The sequence below is a fragment of the Erythrolamprus reginae genome, chromosome 2 (genome assembly GCF_031021105.1).
Source record: "Erythrolamprus reginae isolate rEryReg1 chromosome 2, rEryReg1.hap1, whole genome shotgun sequence".
NCBI classification, from domain to species: domain Eukaryota; kingdom Metazoa; phylum Chordata; class Lepidosauria; order Squamata; family Dipsadidae; genus Erythrolamprus; species Erythrolamprus reginae.
The window spans coordinates 215,215,540-215,232,474 of NC_091951.1; the positions used below are offsets into that span (position 1 = coordinate 215,215,540).

A 16,935-nucleotide genomic window follows, 5' to 3' on the forward strand; every position below is an offset into this window, starting at 1 on the left:
TAGGTAGAATTAATTCGATTAAAATGAGTGTCCTTCCCAAGCTCCTCTTTCTTTTCCAGACAATTCCAATAAACCCAGGTAAAAATTTCTTTAAAGAATTAGACAAGGTAATATTAAAATATATATGGTTAGGTAAAAAAGCAAGAATCAAATTAAAGGCATTGCAAGATGTGAAGGAAAGAGGAGGTCTGGGTCTACCAAATTTTAAACTATATTATTAAGCAACATCACTGGTATGGATCAAAGAGTGGATCACATTAGAAAATAAACGTATACAGTGATCCCTCGATCATCGCGAGGGTTCCGTTCCAGGACCCCACGCGATGATCGATTTTTAGCGAAGTAGCGGTGCGGAAGTAAAAACACCATCTGCGCATGCGCAGATGGTGTTTTTACTTCCACTGCCGCCCGCCCTTCGCCTGCCCACCCCGTTGCTCGCGCCTGGGGTGCGCGCACGCTTGGGGACACCCCAGCTCCGCTTCCCAGCTGGGAAGCGGAGGTGGGGTGTCCCCAAGCGCGCGCGCTTTCCCCAGCAACGCGCGCGCGGTGGGGACACCCTAGCTCCGCTTCCCAGCTGGGAAGCGGAGCTGGGGTGTCCCCAAGCGCGCGCGCTTTCCCCAGCAATGCGCGCGCGCTTTCCCCAGCAATGCGCGCGCGCGTGGGGACACCCTAGCTCCGCTTCCCAGCTGGGAAGCGGAGGTGGGGTGTCCCCAAGCTCGCGCGCGCCGCCCGCCCGCCCATGCTGTTGCCAGCTCCGCTTCCCAGCTGGGAAGCGGCCCCAGCAACGCGCGCGCGGGTGGGGACACCCTAGCTCCGCTTCCCAGCTGGGAAGCGGAGGTGGGGTGTCTCCAAGCGCGCGCGCTTTCCCCAGCAACGCGCGCGTGGTGGGGACACCCTAGCTCCGCTTCCCAGCTGGGAAGCGGAGGTGGGGTGTCCCCAAGCTCGCGCGCGCTGCCCGCCCGCCCACACTGTTGCCGGCTCCGCTTCCCAGCTGGGAAGCGGAGCTGGGGTTTCCCGCGCGGGTGCTGCCCGCCAGCCCACGCCGTTGCTCGCGCCGCCGCTGGGGTCTTACCGGGGCAAGAGGGGGAAGACCCAGGGAAGCCTCTGCCCGGCGGGGAAACTCCACCATCTACGCATGCGTGGAAGGGCACGCATGCGCAGATGGTGGAGTTTACTTCCGGGTTGAAAACTCGCGATATAGCCCTTTCGCGATGCTCGAGGACGCGAAACTCGAGGGATCACTGTATTGACAATAGAAGGGCACGATTTATTATTAGGCTGGCACGCCTATCTCTGGTACGGAAGAGACAAAACTCATACATATTTCAAAAAACATATATTACGAAATTCTCTTATCCAAATATGGAAAATAATAAAAAAAAAACAATATACTAAGGTACCAGAATGGGTTTCACCAATAGAACTAACATATCATCCAAATTTAATCGGGCCTCACAATACAATTAGATATAAAGAATTATTAGATCAACAAATGAATATAAAAACAAAGGAAGAATTGGAATATAACGGTAAGAAATTAGATTGGTGGACATATCTACAATTAAAAGACACATACCAAAAAGACAAAAAGGAATATGGTTTTCTGGTGGGGAGGGGTGAATTGGACAAGACACTATTAAAAAATTATGAAAAATTAATCGGTAAAATATATAAATTTTTGATCCGTTATGAGACAGAAGTGGAAATTGTAAAAGAGAATATGATAAGCTGGGGAATGAATTTTGGCTACACAATTGAACTAGAAAAATGGGAAAAATTATGGATTAACAATTGGCAGATGACAAGATCGACCGCATTCAAGGAAAACCAATTAAAAATGTTCTACAGGTGGCACCTATCGCCAGAAAGACTTGCAAAAATGTTCCCAAAAACCTCTCCAATATGTTGGAAGTGTAAAAAAGAAAGAGGCACTTTCTACCACCAATGGTGGACATGCACACAGGCAAAAAAAATTTGGAATAAAATAACAAATTGGTTAAAAGAAATAGCAAATGAAGAAATCAAAAAAAACCCAGAATTATATTTAATTGGGTATTTTTAATAAAAAAAATAGAAAAAGAAGTAAGATACCTAGTTATACATATACTAACAGCTGCCAGAATAGTATATGCCCAACAGTGGAAAACAAATAAAATAGCAGAAGAAAACATAATAATTAAAAAAATACTAGACTGTGTGGAGATGGACAGGCTATCCAAAAGATTAGAGGGAAAAGAAGAATCAGATTACTATAAAACATGGGCAAAAATTTATGATTGGCTAAAAGAAATAAATAAATAAAAATTTATGCAAAGCAACACGTCAAATAAAAGAATTCAAAAATTAATATTATGTATAAGAAGTGTAATTCTCTGATCAAATATCCAAAAAAAATAGTGGGGAAACTTTCATTTCCCAAATGTTATATATATATGTTTTTATGTATGTTTTTTTCCTTTGTCTTGTATGTCACATTTGTAAAAAAAAATTAAAAAAAAAATTTAAAAAAGGAAAATCCAAAACATTAAGGCTTAAAAAAAAAAAGCTGCCGGCAGACGAAGCTGAGGCGAACGGAGTGGGGGGAGTGACAGCGAGAGGTGGCAAGAGGTGGCAGTCCCAACGAAGCAAGGCGAAAAGAGCATCTCTTGTGCTCCATGGGTCTTTCCCTCCTGTTTTTGCCCACCCCATTCTGCTCATTTTCTCCACACCTTTCTCCTCTCTTGATCTCCATGGGTCCCTCCCGTTTTTTCCCACCCTGTCCTGCACCTTTCTCCTCTCTTCATCTTCATGGGTCCCTCCCGTTTTTGCCTACCCTGTCCTGCACCTTTCTCCTCTCTTGATCTCCATGGGTCCCTCCCGTTTTTGCCCACCCTGTCCTGCTCATTTTCCCCACACCTTTCTCCCTCCTTGAGCTCCATGAGTTCCTCTCGTTTTTTCCCACACTGTCCTGCTCATTTTCCCCACACCTTTCTCCTCTCTTGATCTCCATGGGTCTCTCCCGTTTTTGCCCACCCTGTCCTGCACCTTTCTCCTCTCTTGATCTCCATGAGTCCCTCCCATTTTTGCCCACCCTGTCCTGCACCTTTCTCCTCTCTTGATCTCCATGGGTCCCTCCCATTTTTGCCCACCCTGTCCTGCTCATTTTCCCCACACCTTTCTCCTCTCTTGATCTCCATGGGTCCCTCCCGTTTTTGCCCACCCTGTCCTGCACCTTTCTCCTCTCTTGATCTCCATGGGTCCCTCCCATTTTTGCCCACCCTGTCCTGCACCTTTCTCCTCTCTTGATCTCCATGGGTCCCTCCCGTTTTTGCCCACCCTGTCCTGCTCATTTTCCCCACACCTTTCTCCTCTCTTGAGCTCCATGAGTCTTTTCTTCCCGTTTTTTCCCACCCCACTCTCCTCATCTCCCCCACACCTTTCTCCTCTCTTGAGCTCCATGAGTCTTTTCTTCCCGTTTTTTCCCACCCCACTTTGCTCATCTCCCCCACACCTTTCTCCTCCCTTGAGCTCCATGAGTCTTTTCTTCCTGTTTTTGTCCCTCCTACTCTGCCCGTTTTTTCGATCCTGGGATTTCCCTATAGCATCGCGTTTTTGCGGAAGTCGGGAGGTGGGGTTTCCCATGGAGGGGAGCCTTGGGATCCCAGGATCGCAAAAACTGGGGCTTGGCTTGCAACGAAAGTCTGGAGGTGGGGCATCCCAGCGGCGGCAGCAGGTTCGTAAGGTGAAAAAAGTTCGTAAGAAGAGGCAAAAAAATTCCGAACCCTGGGTTCGTATCTCGAAAAGTTCGTATGACGAGGGGTTCGTATCATGAGGTACCACTGTATTCCCCCCACTCTCAGGTAGGTCCACAATAAAATCCATAGAAATTTCCTTCCAGGGTGCCCCAGGTCTTGCCACAGTATGCAACAGTCCCTGGGGATGGCCTGGGGGCCGCTTTGCTGCCACGCACACAGGGCAGCTCACCACATAAGTCTCGATGTCCTTTTTCATGGAAGGCCACCAGAACTGCCTTCTCAGCAAATGTAACGTTTTCAAAAATGCGAAGTGGCCAGCCACTTTAGAATCATGTCCCCTCTCCAACATCAGTGACCTCATGGAGACCGGAACATATAAGCGGGATCCTATCCAGGCTAGGCCGCTTTTCTTGGTGCAATCTCCTTGATGAGTTAAAAACCAGTCATCAGATTCTAGTGCTTTCTGAAGATCCGCAACCAGACTGTCAGGAAGCTCAGTCTTCCCTGAACTCTGTTGTCTGGTAAGTGCTGGGCACGCCATTTGTGAAGCCCGAATTACCGGTTGAATTCGTTCCAGTCTCCCGCTGTTGTACTGCGGCAATCTAGACAATGCATCAGCCATGAAATTGTTGCCCCCCGGTATATAACGCAGTGAGAAATTGAATTGACTAAAGTGTTGCTCCCACCTAGCTTGTTTTGGGGACAGTCTCCTGGGGGTTTTTAGAGCTTCCAGGTTTTTATGATCAGTCCACACCTCAAAAGGTTGCTTGGCACCTTCTAGAAAATGTCTCCAGGAGAGTAAGGCCCAATGCACTGCAAACGCTTCCTTTTCCCACACAGCCTACCTCTGTTACGTTTCAGTTAGCTTTCTAGAAGTGTACACACAGGGGCGTAGTTCCTGTTCCTCATCCTTTTGTAGCAATACTGCTCCCACGGCCACATCACTCGCATCCACTTGTACCACAAAGGGCCGTTCTAAATCAGAGTGTTTGAGAATTGGCTCACTCGCAAACAGTCTTTTCAGCCTTTCAAAAGCTGCTTGACACTCCATGGACCATGACAATGGTCCGTTGGGCTTGGGCTTACCCTCTCCCTTGGTTTTCAGTAAGCTGGTGATCGGCAGTGCTATCTGGGAAAATGCTGGAATAAATTGCGAAATTAGTAGAAATTAGCGAACCCTAGGAAACTTTGCAACTGTTTCCTAGTGCGTGGAGCTTCCCATTCCAAAACCGCCAGCACTTTCTCCGGATCCATCTCCACACTTTGGTGTGATATGCGATACCCTAGGTAGTCAATTTTACTCTGGTGAAACTCACGCTTTGCCAAGTTGGCATATAGTTCCGCGACTTTGAGTTTCTTCAAGACCTCCCTGACCAGAGCCACGTGCTCCTCTGGGGTCTCTGAATATATTAATATATCATAGATAGATAGCGATAAATAGCAGCAGCATAGTGAAGGTTGACACTAACACTATCTCCTCCCTAAATAGTGCTTCTTTATTCTCCCTTTCATTCAGCTATTTACATATTGCAATTGTTCGTAGCCATCTTCCCCTACACAACCACCATTCTATACGATTTCAGCTTGTCCTCCCATCCTTCTCATATAACTGTTCTATCTTAGTTATCCCTCTTCCCTGCCATTTTTTCCAAATTTCCATAGTCCCTTTCATGGGACCTATTAATTTATCTAAGTCACTCCTATTCCACTTTATAAAGATTAATTATCTGTTCTTCATCACGTTTATCTGTTTTTCCAGTTTCACCCATTTATTTTTGAATAATTGCAGCTCCATTAATCTTTCAATCTGAAATGCTTCCCTATACAACTCCAAAGAAGGAATTCCTCATCCACCCTCTTTTTCATTCGCTATTAACCACTTTTTCTTTATTCTTGGTCTCTTATCTTCTTCAACCCAATAATTAAGTTTTTTATCCCACTCTATAAACTTGGATGCTGATAGCCCCCCTGACAGTACCTGAAACAGGTACATCATTTTGGGAACTATCATCATTTTCAAGGCTCTTATTTTAGAGATTCTCCTTAGCTTTTTCTCTTTCCAGCTCCTCGTCTGTTTCAGCATTTTCCTCCATATTAATGTATAATTCACCTCCTCGATTTTTGCTGGGTTTCTCAATAACCATATTCCCAGCTATTTAATTTTCTTTAATCCTAACTTCAACCCTGATTCTTTCCTAATTTCTATCTGCTCTCTCGGACCTGTATTTAAAGACATAATCTCTGATCTTCCCATATTGACCGACAATCCTGATTCCTGTTTAAACTTTTGTAAAATATTTCTTATACCTTTGATCATCTCCATCGGAGTCTGGGTCAATATAATTGCATCGTCTGCAAATAAGTTTAGCTTCATTTCTAATTCCCCTATTTTATATCCTACCCAAGTGTTATCTTGTCTTATCTTATTAGCTAATGTCTCTATAGGAAACCCCATAACACCCCAGTCAAATGGCAGTCCAATTTCCTCTTTAAAGTGTCCAGAGTTGGGGAGTTCACAACCTCGGCAGGCAGGCTGTTCCACTGGTTGATTGCTCTGACCATCAGGAAGTTCTTCCTTATTTCCAGGTTGAATCTCTCCTTGGTCAGCTTCCAGCCGTTGTTCCTCGTCCGTCCCTCCGGTGCCCTGGAGAATAGAGTGACCCCCCTCCTCTCTGTGGCAACCCCTCATATACTTGTATACTGCTATCATGTCCCCTCTGGCCCTCCTTTTCTCTAGGCCAGTGTTTCCCAACCTTTTTTGAGCCGTGGCACATTATTCACATTTATAAAATCCTGGGGAACATTGAGCGGAGGGTGGGGGCTAAAAAAGTTTGGACAAAAAAACCCTCTCTTCCTCCCTTTCGCCCTATTTCTCTCTCCCTCCCTCTTTCTTTCCCTCTCTCTCTCCATCCCTCTTTCTTCCTTCCTTCCTTCCTCTATTTTTTACTCTTTCTCTCTCCCTCCTTCCCTCCCTCTTCCTCTCTTTCTTGCTTTCTCTCTCTCTCTTGCTTTCCTTCTCTCTTTCTCTTTCTCTCTTGCTTTCTTTCTCTCTTGCTTTCTTTCTCTCTCTTTCTCTGTCTCTCTTGCTATCTCTCTTTTATTCTCTTTCCCTCTCTCTCCCTTGCTTTCTCTCTTTCTTTCTCTCTCTCTTGCTTTCCTTCTCTCTTTCTCTTTCTCTCTTGCTTTCTCTCTCTCTCTCTTGCTTTCTTTCTCTCTCTTTTTCTGTCTCTCTTGCTATCTCTCTTTTATTCTCTCTCTCTCCCTTGCTTTCTCTCTCTTTCTCTCTCTCTTGCTTTCCTTCTCTCTTTCTCTTTCTTTCTCTCTCTCTCTCTCTTGCTTTCTTTCTCTCTCTCTATCTCTATTGCTATCTCACTTTTATTCTCTCTTTCTCTCTCCCTTGCTTTCTCTCTCTCTTTCTCTCTTGCTTTCCTTCTCTCTTTCTCTTTCTCTCTTGCTTTCTTTCTCTCTCTCTTGCTTTCTTTCTCTTTCTCTGTCTCTCTTGCTATCTCTCTTTTATTCTCTCTTTCTCTCTCCCTTGCTTTCTCTCTCTCTTTTTCTCTCTCTTGCTTTCCTTCTCTTTCTCTTTCTCTCTTGCTTTCTTTCTCTCTCTCTCTCTTGCTTTCTTTCTCTCTCTTTCTCTGTCTCTCTTGCTATCTCTCTTTTATTCTCTCTCTCTCCCTTGCTTTCTCTCTCCCTTGCTTTCTCTCTCTCTTTTTCTCTCTCTTGCTTTCCTTCTCTCTTTCTCTTTCTCTCTTTCTTTCTTTCTCTCTCTCTTGCTTTCTTTCTCTCTCTTTCTCTGTCTTTCTTGCTATCTCTCTTTTATTCTCTCTCTTTCTCTTTCCCTTGCTTTCTCTCTCTCTCTCCCTTGTTTTTTCTCTCTCTCCCTTGCTTTCTCTCTCTCCCTTGCTTTCTCTCTTTCTCTTGCTTTACTTCTCTTTCTCTTTTGCTTTCTTTCTCTCTTTCTCTCTTGCTTTCTTTCTCTTTCTCTCTCTCTTCCTCTCTTTCTCTATTTCTTACTTTCTTTCTCTCTCCCTTGTTTTCTCTCTCTCTCTTGCTTTCTCTCTCTTTCTCTCTCTCTTGTTCCTTCTCTCTTCCTTTCTTTTTCTCTCTCTCTTGCTTTCTTTCTCTTTCTCTCTTCCCCTCTCTCTTGCTCTCTCTCTCTCTCTTGCTTTCTCTCTCTCTCACACACACTTTCTCTCTCTCTCTCTTGATTTCTCTCTTGCTTTCCTTCTCTCTCTTTCTCTCTTGCTCTCTCTCCTCCTTTCTCTGTCTGTCTCTCTCTCTCTCATGCACCACGCTGGCAACAGAGAGAGAGAGAGGAGAGAGAGTGGAGGGTAGCTTGCCGGTCCACGGCCCCCTGGATCAGCATCCCCGCATGGCTCCAGCGCAGACTCCGCCGTCGCCTTCGCCTCCGCCTAAGAGGCAGCAGCCACATTCACCCCTTTGCCCTCCCAGATGTCCATGGTGCTCAGTACCCGGCCACATGCTGCTTCCACTTCCCGGTAGCGCGCCAGACTTCTACCTGAGGAACGGGTGGTGGGGCGCCACAAATGGCGGCATTTGAAGGCCACCACGGCGCCCTTGTTGTCATCACGGCGCAAAGCCACGCAGTCCCAGATCGCTCGCTTATCCAGCGGCGCTTTCCTGGGCAGCCAACTTTGCTGGCCGGAGAAGGGAGCGATTCAGGACTGCGTGGCTTTGCGCCACTTCAAAAATTTCTGCCAGGGGGTGGTTTCCTAATGGCTGTGCGGGCGCACAATGGCCAGTGCCCTCCCACCGGGCCCCAAAAGCTCACTTGCCGTCACCGCCAGGGAAGCTTCAGCCAGGCCGGGCTCGCAGCACACCTGACCATGTCCCGTGGCACACTGGTTGGGAAACACTGCTCTAGGCTATCCATGCCCAGTTCACACATTCTCTCTTTGTAAGTCTTGGTTTCAAGTCTCCTAATCATTTTGGTTGCTCTTTTCTGCATCTTCTCCAGAGTTTTAATGTCTCTTTTGAAGTGTGGTGACCAGAACTCTATGCAGTACTCTAGACGTGGTCTGACCAGGGCGTAGTAAAGTGGTATTAATACTTCCCTGGTTTTGGAGTGTATTCCCCTGTTGATGCATCTTAGGATTGTGTTGGCTTTTTTGGCTGTTGCTGCACATTGCTGGCACATGTTTAGTTGATTATCCACCAAGACTCCGATATTTCTTTCACATTCGCTACTGCTAAGTGGGGTTTCTCCTAGGCTGTATGTGTGTCTAGGGATTTTTTTGCCTAGGTGAAGGACTTTGCTCTTGTCGACATTGAACATCATTTTGTTAGTGTGGGCCCATAGTGTTAATCTGTCTAGGTCTTTCTGTATTTTGAGCCTGTCCTCCAGGGTGTTGGCTACCCCCACCAGCTTGGTGTTGTCTGAAAATTTGATTAGTTCCCCTTCTATTCCCTCGTCAAGGTTGTTGATGAAAATGTTGAAGAGCACAGGGCCCAGGACTGAACCCTGTGGTACCCCACTGCCTACTTTCTTCCATGTGGATTTGGAACCACTTAGGACAGCTCATTGGGTACGGTTGGTCAGCCAACTGTTTATCCATCTGCATGTTTGTAGTCACCCCGCTTTTTTCTAATTTGTGGATTAGGAGAGTGTGGTCAACTTTATTGAAAGCTTTGCTGAAGTCCAAGTATGTGAGGTCTATTATGTTGCATTATATTCTTCTATTCTCAATTATTCATTTTATATCAATTCACAAATGTAGGTTTACATTTTTGTTTGATGTTGCATCTGTCACTTTTTGCAATTTTGTCATTGAATTCCTCAGTATTTTCCGCCATTTTATCTGTAGTAGGTGTATACAGTTATACGTATTCACTTGATATTTATTAATTATGAAGGTATGAGTTTGTCTTTTGCTGAGTTATAACTGAGTACCTACTTAGCTATGGGTTTTTTAAAATTTCATTGTAAATCCATTATTTTGTATCGTCTCATTGTCCAAACAGCATTTTAGGCAAATGAGTTATTTAAATTGGCTCACCCAATTTAAATTATTTCACTGGGCACTGCAGGCGGTGCCCCTGAAACTTCCAGGTTTCTGCCGCGCATGTGCAGAGGAGCAACTGCCGGACCCGCAAAAGCTGCTGACTGGTCTGGCGGCTGCGCACGCCAATGGGGAAATCTTGGCAATGGATGAGCAGCTGGAGGAGTTGGAGAGATAGGTGCAATCCTGCCACACACTCCCGCGGTACGCCCTGACCTTGCCTAACCCATTTCTGAGGACAGGAGAGAAGCGGAGAGAGTTCAGCTGAATCTTTCACAGGAGGACTGGAGCCATGCTGGAGCTCTCCTGTGCAGCTCCGGTCTGTTTTTTAAAAGAAGAACAGATAAAGGGCAAAATGGAGAAGGCACAGTCAGCCTGCCCTCTCACAGTGTCCGGCTCACCTCCTTGCCTCTTGTGTCAAAGACCAAGGAAACTTTTCTGCTTCCTTCCATGTGCGCCTTTACACACAGGCACACACACACATGCAAAGGAATGAGGAGGCTGCCATGCGTATGTCTGTGTATGTGAAGGCGCACATGGAGGTTGGCAGCAGCTGTGGCAAGGGAGACAGAAAAGTTTCCTTGGTCTTTGACACAGGAACCGAGGAGGAGAACCGGGCGCTGTGAGAGGGCAGGCAAGTGAGGACGGAAGGGAAGCGGGGGAGAGCCCAGCTAAAGCTTTTGCTGGCGGACTGGAGCTACGCAGGAGAGGTGGCTGGAGCTCTCCTGTGCAGCTCCAGTCCATTTTTTAAAAGAATTACAAATAAAGAGCAAAGCGGAAAAGGCGCTGGCTCACTCTCCTGCCCTCTCACACCGCACAGCTACCCTCCTCGCCTCTTCTCTCAAATATCAAGCAAATCTTTCTGCTCCTTTGCCACAGCCACTGCCTCTCTCCATGCGCCTTCACACACACACACACACACACACACACACACACACACAAGGAATCAGGAGGCTGCCATGTTCCACGCATGCCTTCAGACACACACACACACACACACATACAAAAGGAATTGGGAAGCTGCTGTAGGATAATAAAAATCATGAATAAGAATATGGCAGCTTGAGAGAAGATGAAAAACATTCTCTGCAAGAATCATGTACAGTACAATGTAATTGTGATTCAAGATCAGTCTTCATGGGCTTGGAGGAGAAGGATCAACATAAGGTGGAAGTTTTACATGGTACAAAATGAACATGGAAGTGATAGTGCAGATAATAACTGACAGCTTTCCTTAAAAAGATGTCTCTCATTAGTTATTTGCACTTATAGCTGAATTAATGTTGTTGTATAACTATTACTGAGTACCTGATGCTGGTGACAGAAGAAGCGTGTTGTTGCTGGGGTATGTATTTTGGCTTCCAAAGGACAACTGTCTTGCTGCTTGTAGAACTCTGATCAGAATAGTGCTGCTTTCTCATGGAGGCAAAAGAAATAAGGAGAGCAAGATTGCTACATTAGCTGCATTTGCACAACATGCTAAGTTAAATTTGGGATGGGTGGTTTTACTTGTCATCTTCATATGTGATGGGAAAGCAATCTACTTAAATGTAATTTTTTCTGCCTAAGCATGAACCCAACAATTTTATTTCATTAACTGGATTTATACAATATGTGAATCCAGCCACAATATAGTTAGTTATATAATTAAAGGCTAAATTAGTAAAAAATAATTAAGACTTGCATTTAACAATCCCATCTTTTAATGTAACCAAAAATAACAGCTTAAAGCAGCAAAAATAGAACATAAGCTTTCCTGTTTTTTGCTCAATTTTTTAAAATTTTTATTCACAAAATTAAAATATAGACTTATTTTTTTTCAAAAACAAAAATAAACATTAAAATGTGCTTAAAAACACAAAATACATATGCATACATATATACATATGCCATATTTTTCAGAGTATAAGACGCACCTAGATTTTAGAGGAGAAACAAAGTATTCTGGGGCTGTTTCTCACAGAAATGGGGTGCGCAGAGAGTTTGGGATTATTATTTATTATTATTATTTATTAGATTTGTATGCCGCCCCTTTCCGGAGACTTGGAGCAGCTCACAACAATGCCTGCAGAGTGCTCTTAGGCACTGTGCCTCATAAGGTGTGCAGTGCGCCCTGGCGCACATAGCAATGGCCTTCAGCGCAGGGTTTTTCAACCCTGTGCAGGAGCTGATCACCTACCTTTTGCAAAAGCAACATCGGATCTTCCACCAGTACCTTGTAAACGGGCTCAGGCAGCGGGGTGGTGGAAGAGGAGGCGGTGGAGGCAAGGGGCTTGTAGCTGACCCCGCCACGGCACAAGACGAGCACAGTGATCAGGTGGTTGCTGTCGGGGCAGCAGGGGCCCACTGACGTCAAGCCCTGCGCCAGCCAGCAAAGCCAACCACCCAGGGAAGCGGTGTGCTTTTCAAACGCACCACTTCCTAGGGCAGCTGACTTTGCTCGCCGCTGCCGGGCTTGACATCAGCGTGCCCCTGCTGCCCCGACAGCAACCACCTGATCACTGTGCTCGTCTTGTGCCGTGGCGGGGTCAGCTACAAGCCCCTTGCCTCCACCGCCTCCTCTTCCACCACCCCGCTGCCTGAGCCCGTTTACAAGGTACTGGTGGAAGATCCGGTGTTGCTTTTGCTAAAGGTAGGCAAAAAAAAGAGAGGGGGGGAGGAAGGAAGAGGGAGAAAGAAAGAGAGGGGGAGAAAGAGAGAGAGAGAGAAAGGGAGGGGAGGGTGGGAAGGAAGGAAGGGAGAGAAAGAAAGAGGAAGAAGGGAAAGAGAGAGAGATAAAAAAGAGAAAGGAAAAGAAAACAAAAGAGAGGAAGGAAGAGAGAGAGAGAAAGAAAATTAAAATATAGTTTGAAACTAGCTCAACTATTTAAGTGGCATTTTGATATTGATAGATTTGCCCCATTCGGAGGTCACTGTTATAGAGACACAGTATTTTATTTTGAAATTCTTAACAGCATTATGGGACTTGGGCAAAGCAGTCCTTACAACAACTACTCACAAGAATGAAAATGTAAATGGTCGATAAAATTAAACATATATTTATTTTATTGGCACTTCCAACAAAATCGGTGTTGATACAGGGCCCATGGGCAAGGGCCCATGAGCAAATGCCCATGAGGCCCATCAGGCACATGGCGTTAAGAAAGCCCTGTCCTACCATTCTGTATACCATCTTGGGGGAAGTTTCTGAACATAATCTTTCTCTTGACCTCTTGTTAAGGAAAACTTCTGTAGTTTAGTTTTCATCTCCATATTTTATATTTGGTAATTCTGGAATAAGAGGTAATTTACAAATTGACTAAAATATAAAAATAATATTAAGCTTTTAATATGAGTGGGTCAAGTCTAGCTTTTTTAAGCCTAGAAAAGTGTAACTTTTTTCTTCCATGGTTTCTTTTTAATAGAGAGGAGGATTATAAATGTTTATATGAAATGGGGTGAGGCACGGGCTTAAAAATCAAGTGGGGAGGCGCTTACCAAAGCACCCTTCACCCACTTATTTTAGGAATGCCACAGCCAGGCCTACCACACACCAACATCTGTTACTCTGCTGCCCAACTTCTTCTGCAGCCTTTTACAGCTACTCGGCGTGAGCCTATTTGCCTTCTGCTTATCTTCGAAATACAGTGGTACCTCTACTTAAGAACCTAATTCGTTCCGTGACCAGGTTCTTAAGTAGAAAAGTTTGTAAGTAGAAGCAATTTTTCTCATAGGAATCAATGTAAAAGCAAATAATGCATGCAAACCCATTAGAAAAAAAATATAAGCTTGGAATTTGGGGGGAAGGAGGAGGAGGAAAAAGAGGAGGAGGACAGTAAGTGCCGAAGGAAGAAAGTGAGGTGAGGGGAATCAAAAAAATCCAAAACTTTAGGGCTTAAAAAAATAAAAAGAGGGACTCTGAGTAATGTTCCCTCTAATTTTTTTTCGGTGTGGGCAGAAAAGTATAATGTCTGGAGGTGGATCAATTAGAAACCTGGTTGTTAAGCAAATCTGGCTTTGCCCCCCCCTCCCCCATTGTCTTTGATTGTGAGACGGTCGCAAAAGGGGGTCACATGACCTCAAGACACCACAACGGTCATAAATATGAAACGACGGCCAAGTTTTGATCACACGGTCGTGGGGCTGCTGCGAAAAAGGGGCATAAGTCACTGTTGCGACTTTGAACAGTCAGTAAATGAATCATTGTAAGTCGAGGACAACCTGCCTTCCCCCCTAGATGTTTTCTGTGGAGCTTAAAAATGGACTCCTGATCTGCTTCTAAAAGAGTTCACTGGTCACAGAAGTCTTTTGCTTCTGCAAAATCTCTCTCTGGCTGGGCTCCGCCCCTGCGGGACTCCCAAGATGCACCGAGGAGACGCCTTGCCCAGTTCTTCGCAGCAGCAAAGTGTCTTCTTCCCTCTGCACAGGAGACCATGGCTAGGTGCCCCAGCAGGCACCTGCGCAGCTTATAGGGAACACTGACTCTGAGGCGGTGAGGAGGAGCATGTGCCTCCCATACACTCGTCGTGAGGCAGCCTCCCATACACTGCGCCAGAGAGAGAAACCTTGGAAGGCGAAAGGGGGAACCTCCTGCTCCTTTGACCGAAAGGCTACTGCTGCTGCTACCTGCTGCCTCTTCCTTCCCATACTGAAGGGCTCCCCTCTCCTCTTGCTCACTTTGTAGCTATGGTGACTCCTTGGTTTGGCTGAATCCAAGTTGATCTGGCCGGGGCGAACCCGCCCCCTTTTGCCTTTCTGCTCCAGGAGGCAACCTCACTCCAAGTGTATAAGTGAGGGAGTCACCAAAGCAAAGTGGTTTATTCTCTCTCCAAGTGTATAAGTGAGGGAGTCACCAAAGCAAAGTGGTTTATTCTCTCTCCAAGCACCCAGAGAAAGGAAAATGCTCCGTTCTCTCTGGGTGGTCAAAGCCTCTTTAAGCACCACCGAAAGGCTCCTCTGGAAGCCCAGAAAAGCCCGAGATGGCCGGGATTAAAGGGGGAATGGTGGGAAACTGGCTGGACCTTCATGTCACTCTCAAATTTCCTGGGGAATTTTTCTGGGCTCAGGTTCTTAAGTAGAAAATGGTTCTTAAGAAGAGGCAAAAAAATCTTGAACACCCAGTTCTTATCTAGAAAAGTTCTTAAATAGAGGTATTCTTAAGTAGAGGTACAACTGTAAATGAATAATCTTTTAGAAGATCACAAGAAATTGCTGGATGGTATTGGTTTTAAAGCTACTAGCCACAGGAAATAGCAAATTGTGAAGTGGATGTATCTTCATTGGCTAGAATGTATATTCAATTTTAAAGCAGCCTTTTTTCCTATTGTAGTGTAGTTTTAATTTTATTGTAGCATGAGCTAATTTCTTTTTTGATTTTGCAGCCAGTAACTTTTCATCCTTTCCATATCCACTAATTCACAGCAACTCCTTGTGCTCTAATAGCATAGACGTTGGTTACTGTCTAACCTATCTTGTTCTTTTCTTGGTGGAGGAATCTTAATTGCAACTAACTTCAACATTTCCTTTTTCTCTCCTTTTTTGCTTTGTATCTCTTTGCCATGTTTATTTTTTGCTTTTTGCTTCTCTTGTTCGTTCTTTTATGGATGCTTTCTCTGTCTTGTTTGGAATTCCAAAAGGCGAAGATCTGGAAAGAAACGATGGAACTTCTGAACGGCCTTATTACATGTCCTCTGCCTTGAGTGAAATCCTCCTGAAGGGAAGCCTAAAATCTTCCAAAAGTGCTGAGAGTCAAGAATAGGGGCAATTCACCAAATGGGAAAGATGAATGCAGGTGTCTCACGGCAAGCCTTCTGGGTGCAGATGCTCTACCTTCATGGGCAAATTTTGATATTCTGAGATGATGGGTGCTCTTGACTTGCATCAAACAAGTAGCTATTGATGGTAATCTGTTTCTGTCCAGGAGATTTTCCAATACCAAAGAGGACTTGAATTGGGGCAAATGTATTGGAGGGCAAATGTATTTAAAGTTGAAAAAAAATGCCTCAGTATGATTGTGTTGTTGGTGTCTTAACTATGGTTGCTTTTGGCACAGAAATCCTATCAAGTGCACAAAGAGTAACACCAGAACAATTAGATATGAAGTAAAATTACTAACAGCAGTATATTATCTATTTTCATTACAATTGTTTTTTCAAATATTGGACCTTTCAGATTCCAAATGTCCCTATATTCCCTGTGCAGCTAGCTGTCCATAAGAAAGATAGCAAAATAGCAATATTTTGAGGCTTAAGAAAGCAGCTGCTTGGAAATAAATGAAATGCTTTGACATTTACTTGTATACCTTCTATTGGTTAAACAGATTTTGAATAGTATATAACTGCAATTGTTGTATTCAAACGGAAGTAAATAGTGGGATGAAGATAAACAGGATGAGCACTATTTCTCTTTCAGATTTTCAGTCTACGGAGAGGGGCGGTATACAAATCTAATAAATTATTATTATTATTATTATTATTATTATTATTATTATTATTATTATTATTCAGCTCTTTATAATTATCTTGCTTTAGTACAAGGGGTTTTTTGCTGCCTAAAACTACTAATAAACCCTTCTTGGGTAGGAAATTCTTCGTGCATTATATAGGGATGCAGTCAACAAAAGGCATAAAAGATTAACACAACTGTTCTAACAGGGGAATGCTGAAAGATTTTTTAAAAGCCAGATTCTTATCTACTCTTTGCATATTTCATTTTAACACTTCACGTTTTCCTACTTATGAATAGGATATTTTTATCTAGGAAAGTTTAATTTTAGAAAAGAGGTAAAGAATAATAATTTTCAAATGTGAATAATGAATAGGAAAACTTTACATAACTCCACTTTTGCTTTCCTTAATGACAGTCTCCTTCAATTTGTTTTTATCCTATGGGAGAAAAAAATATGACAGACTTCATGAAATCTTTGAGAATAGCAAGATTTATCCCCTTATTTTAAGACAGGATTTTTAAAAGTCCCTAACCAAATTTTTTGGGTGGAAAACTCTAACATCTTCTCTGTTGAATACCAGAAGAGGAACTTTCTCTAATCGGAATCATTTTCAGTCTAGTTATGAATGTCTGCCTCATGTACTTATTTTTTCATGGTGAGATCTAATCTCTACTGCAAACAGTGGTCATGTTTCCCTTAATTTCTATAACCCAGGATTAGTTCCATGTAATGCTTAGTCTATCTCCCTTGT

At 44.2% G+C, this 16,935-nt stretch overlaps 1 protein-coding gene across 5 annotated transcripts in view; it reads left to right on the plus strand.

Annotated features, from left to right (window-relative positions):
• SLC44A2 (solute carrier family 44 member 2 (CTL2 blood group)) overlaps positions 1-16,935 on the plus strand; it is a 237,509-nt gene that overhangs the window by 220,226 nt on the left and 348 nt on the right. For 3 of the 5 annotated variants that reach the window (XM_070741789.1, XM_070741791.1, XM_070741792.1), the window contains one exon: positions 15,373-16,204. The exons of the other annotated variants lie outside the window; for them this stretch is intronic. In XM_070741789.1, the coding sequence (XP_070597890.1) occupies positions 15,373-15,494 (122 nt within the window). In that variant the 3' untranslated portion in view covers positions 15,495-16,204. Of the gene's footprint in view, positions 1-15,372; positions 16,205-16,935 lie in introns of those variants that run through there. 5 annotated transcript variants of the gene reach the window in all.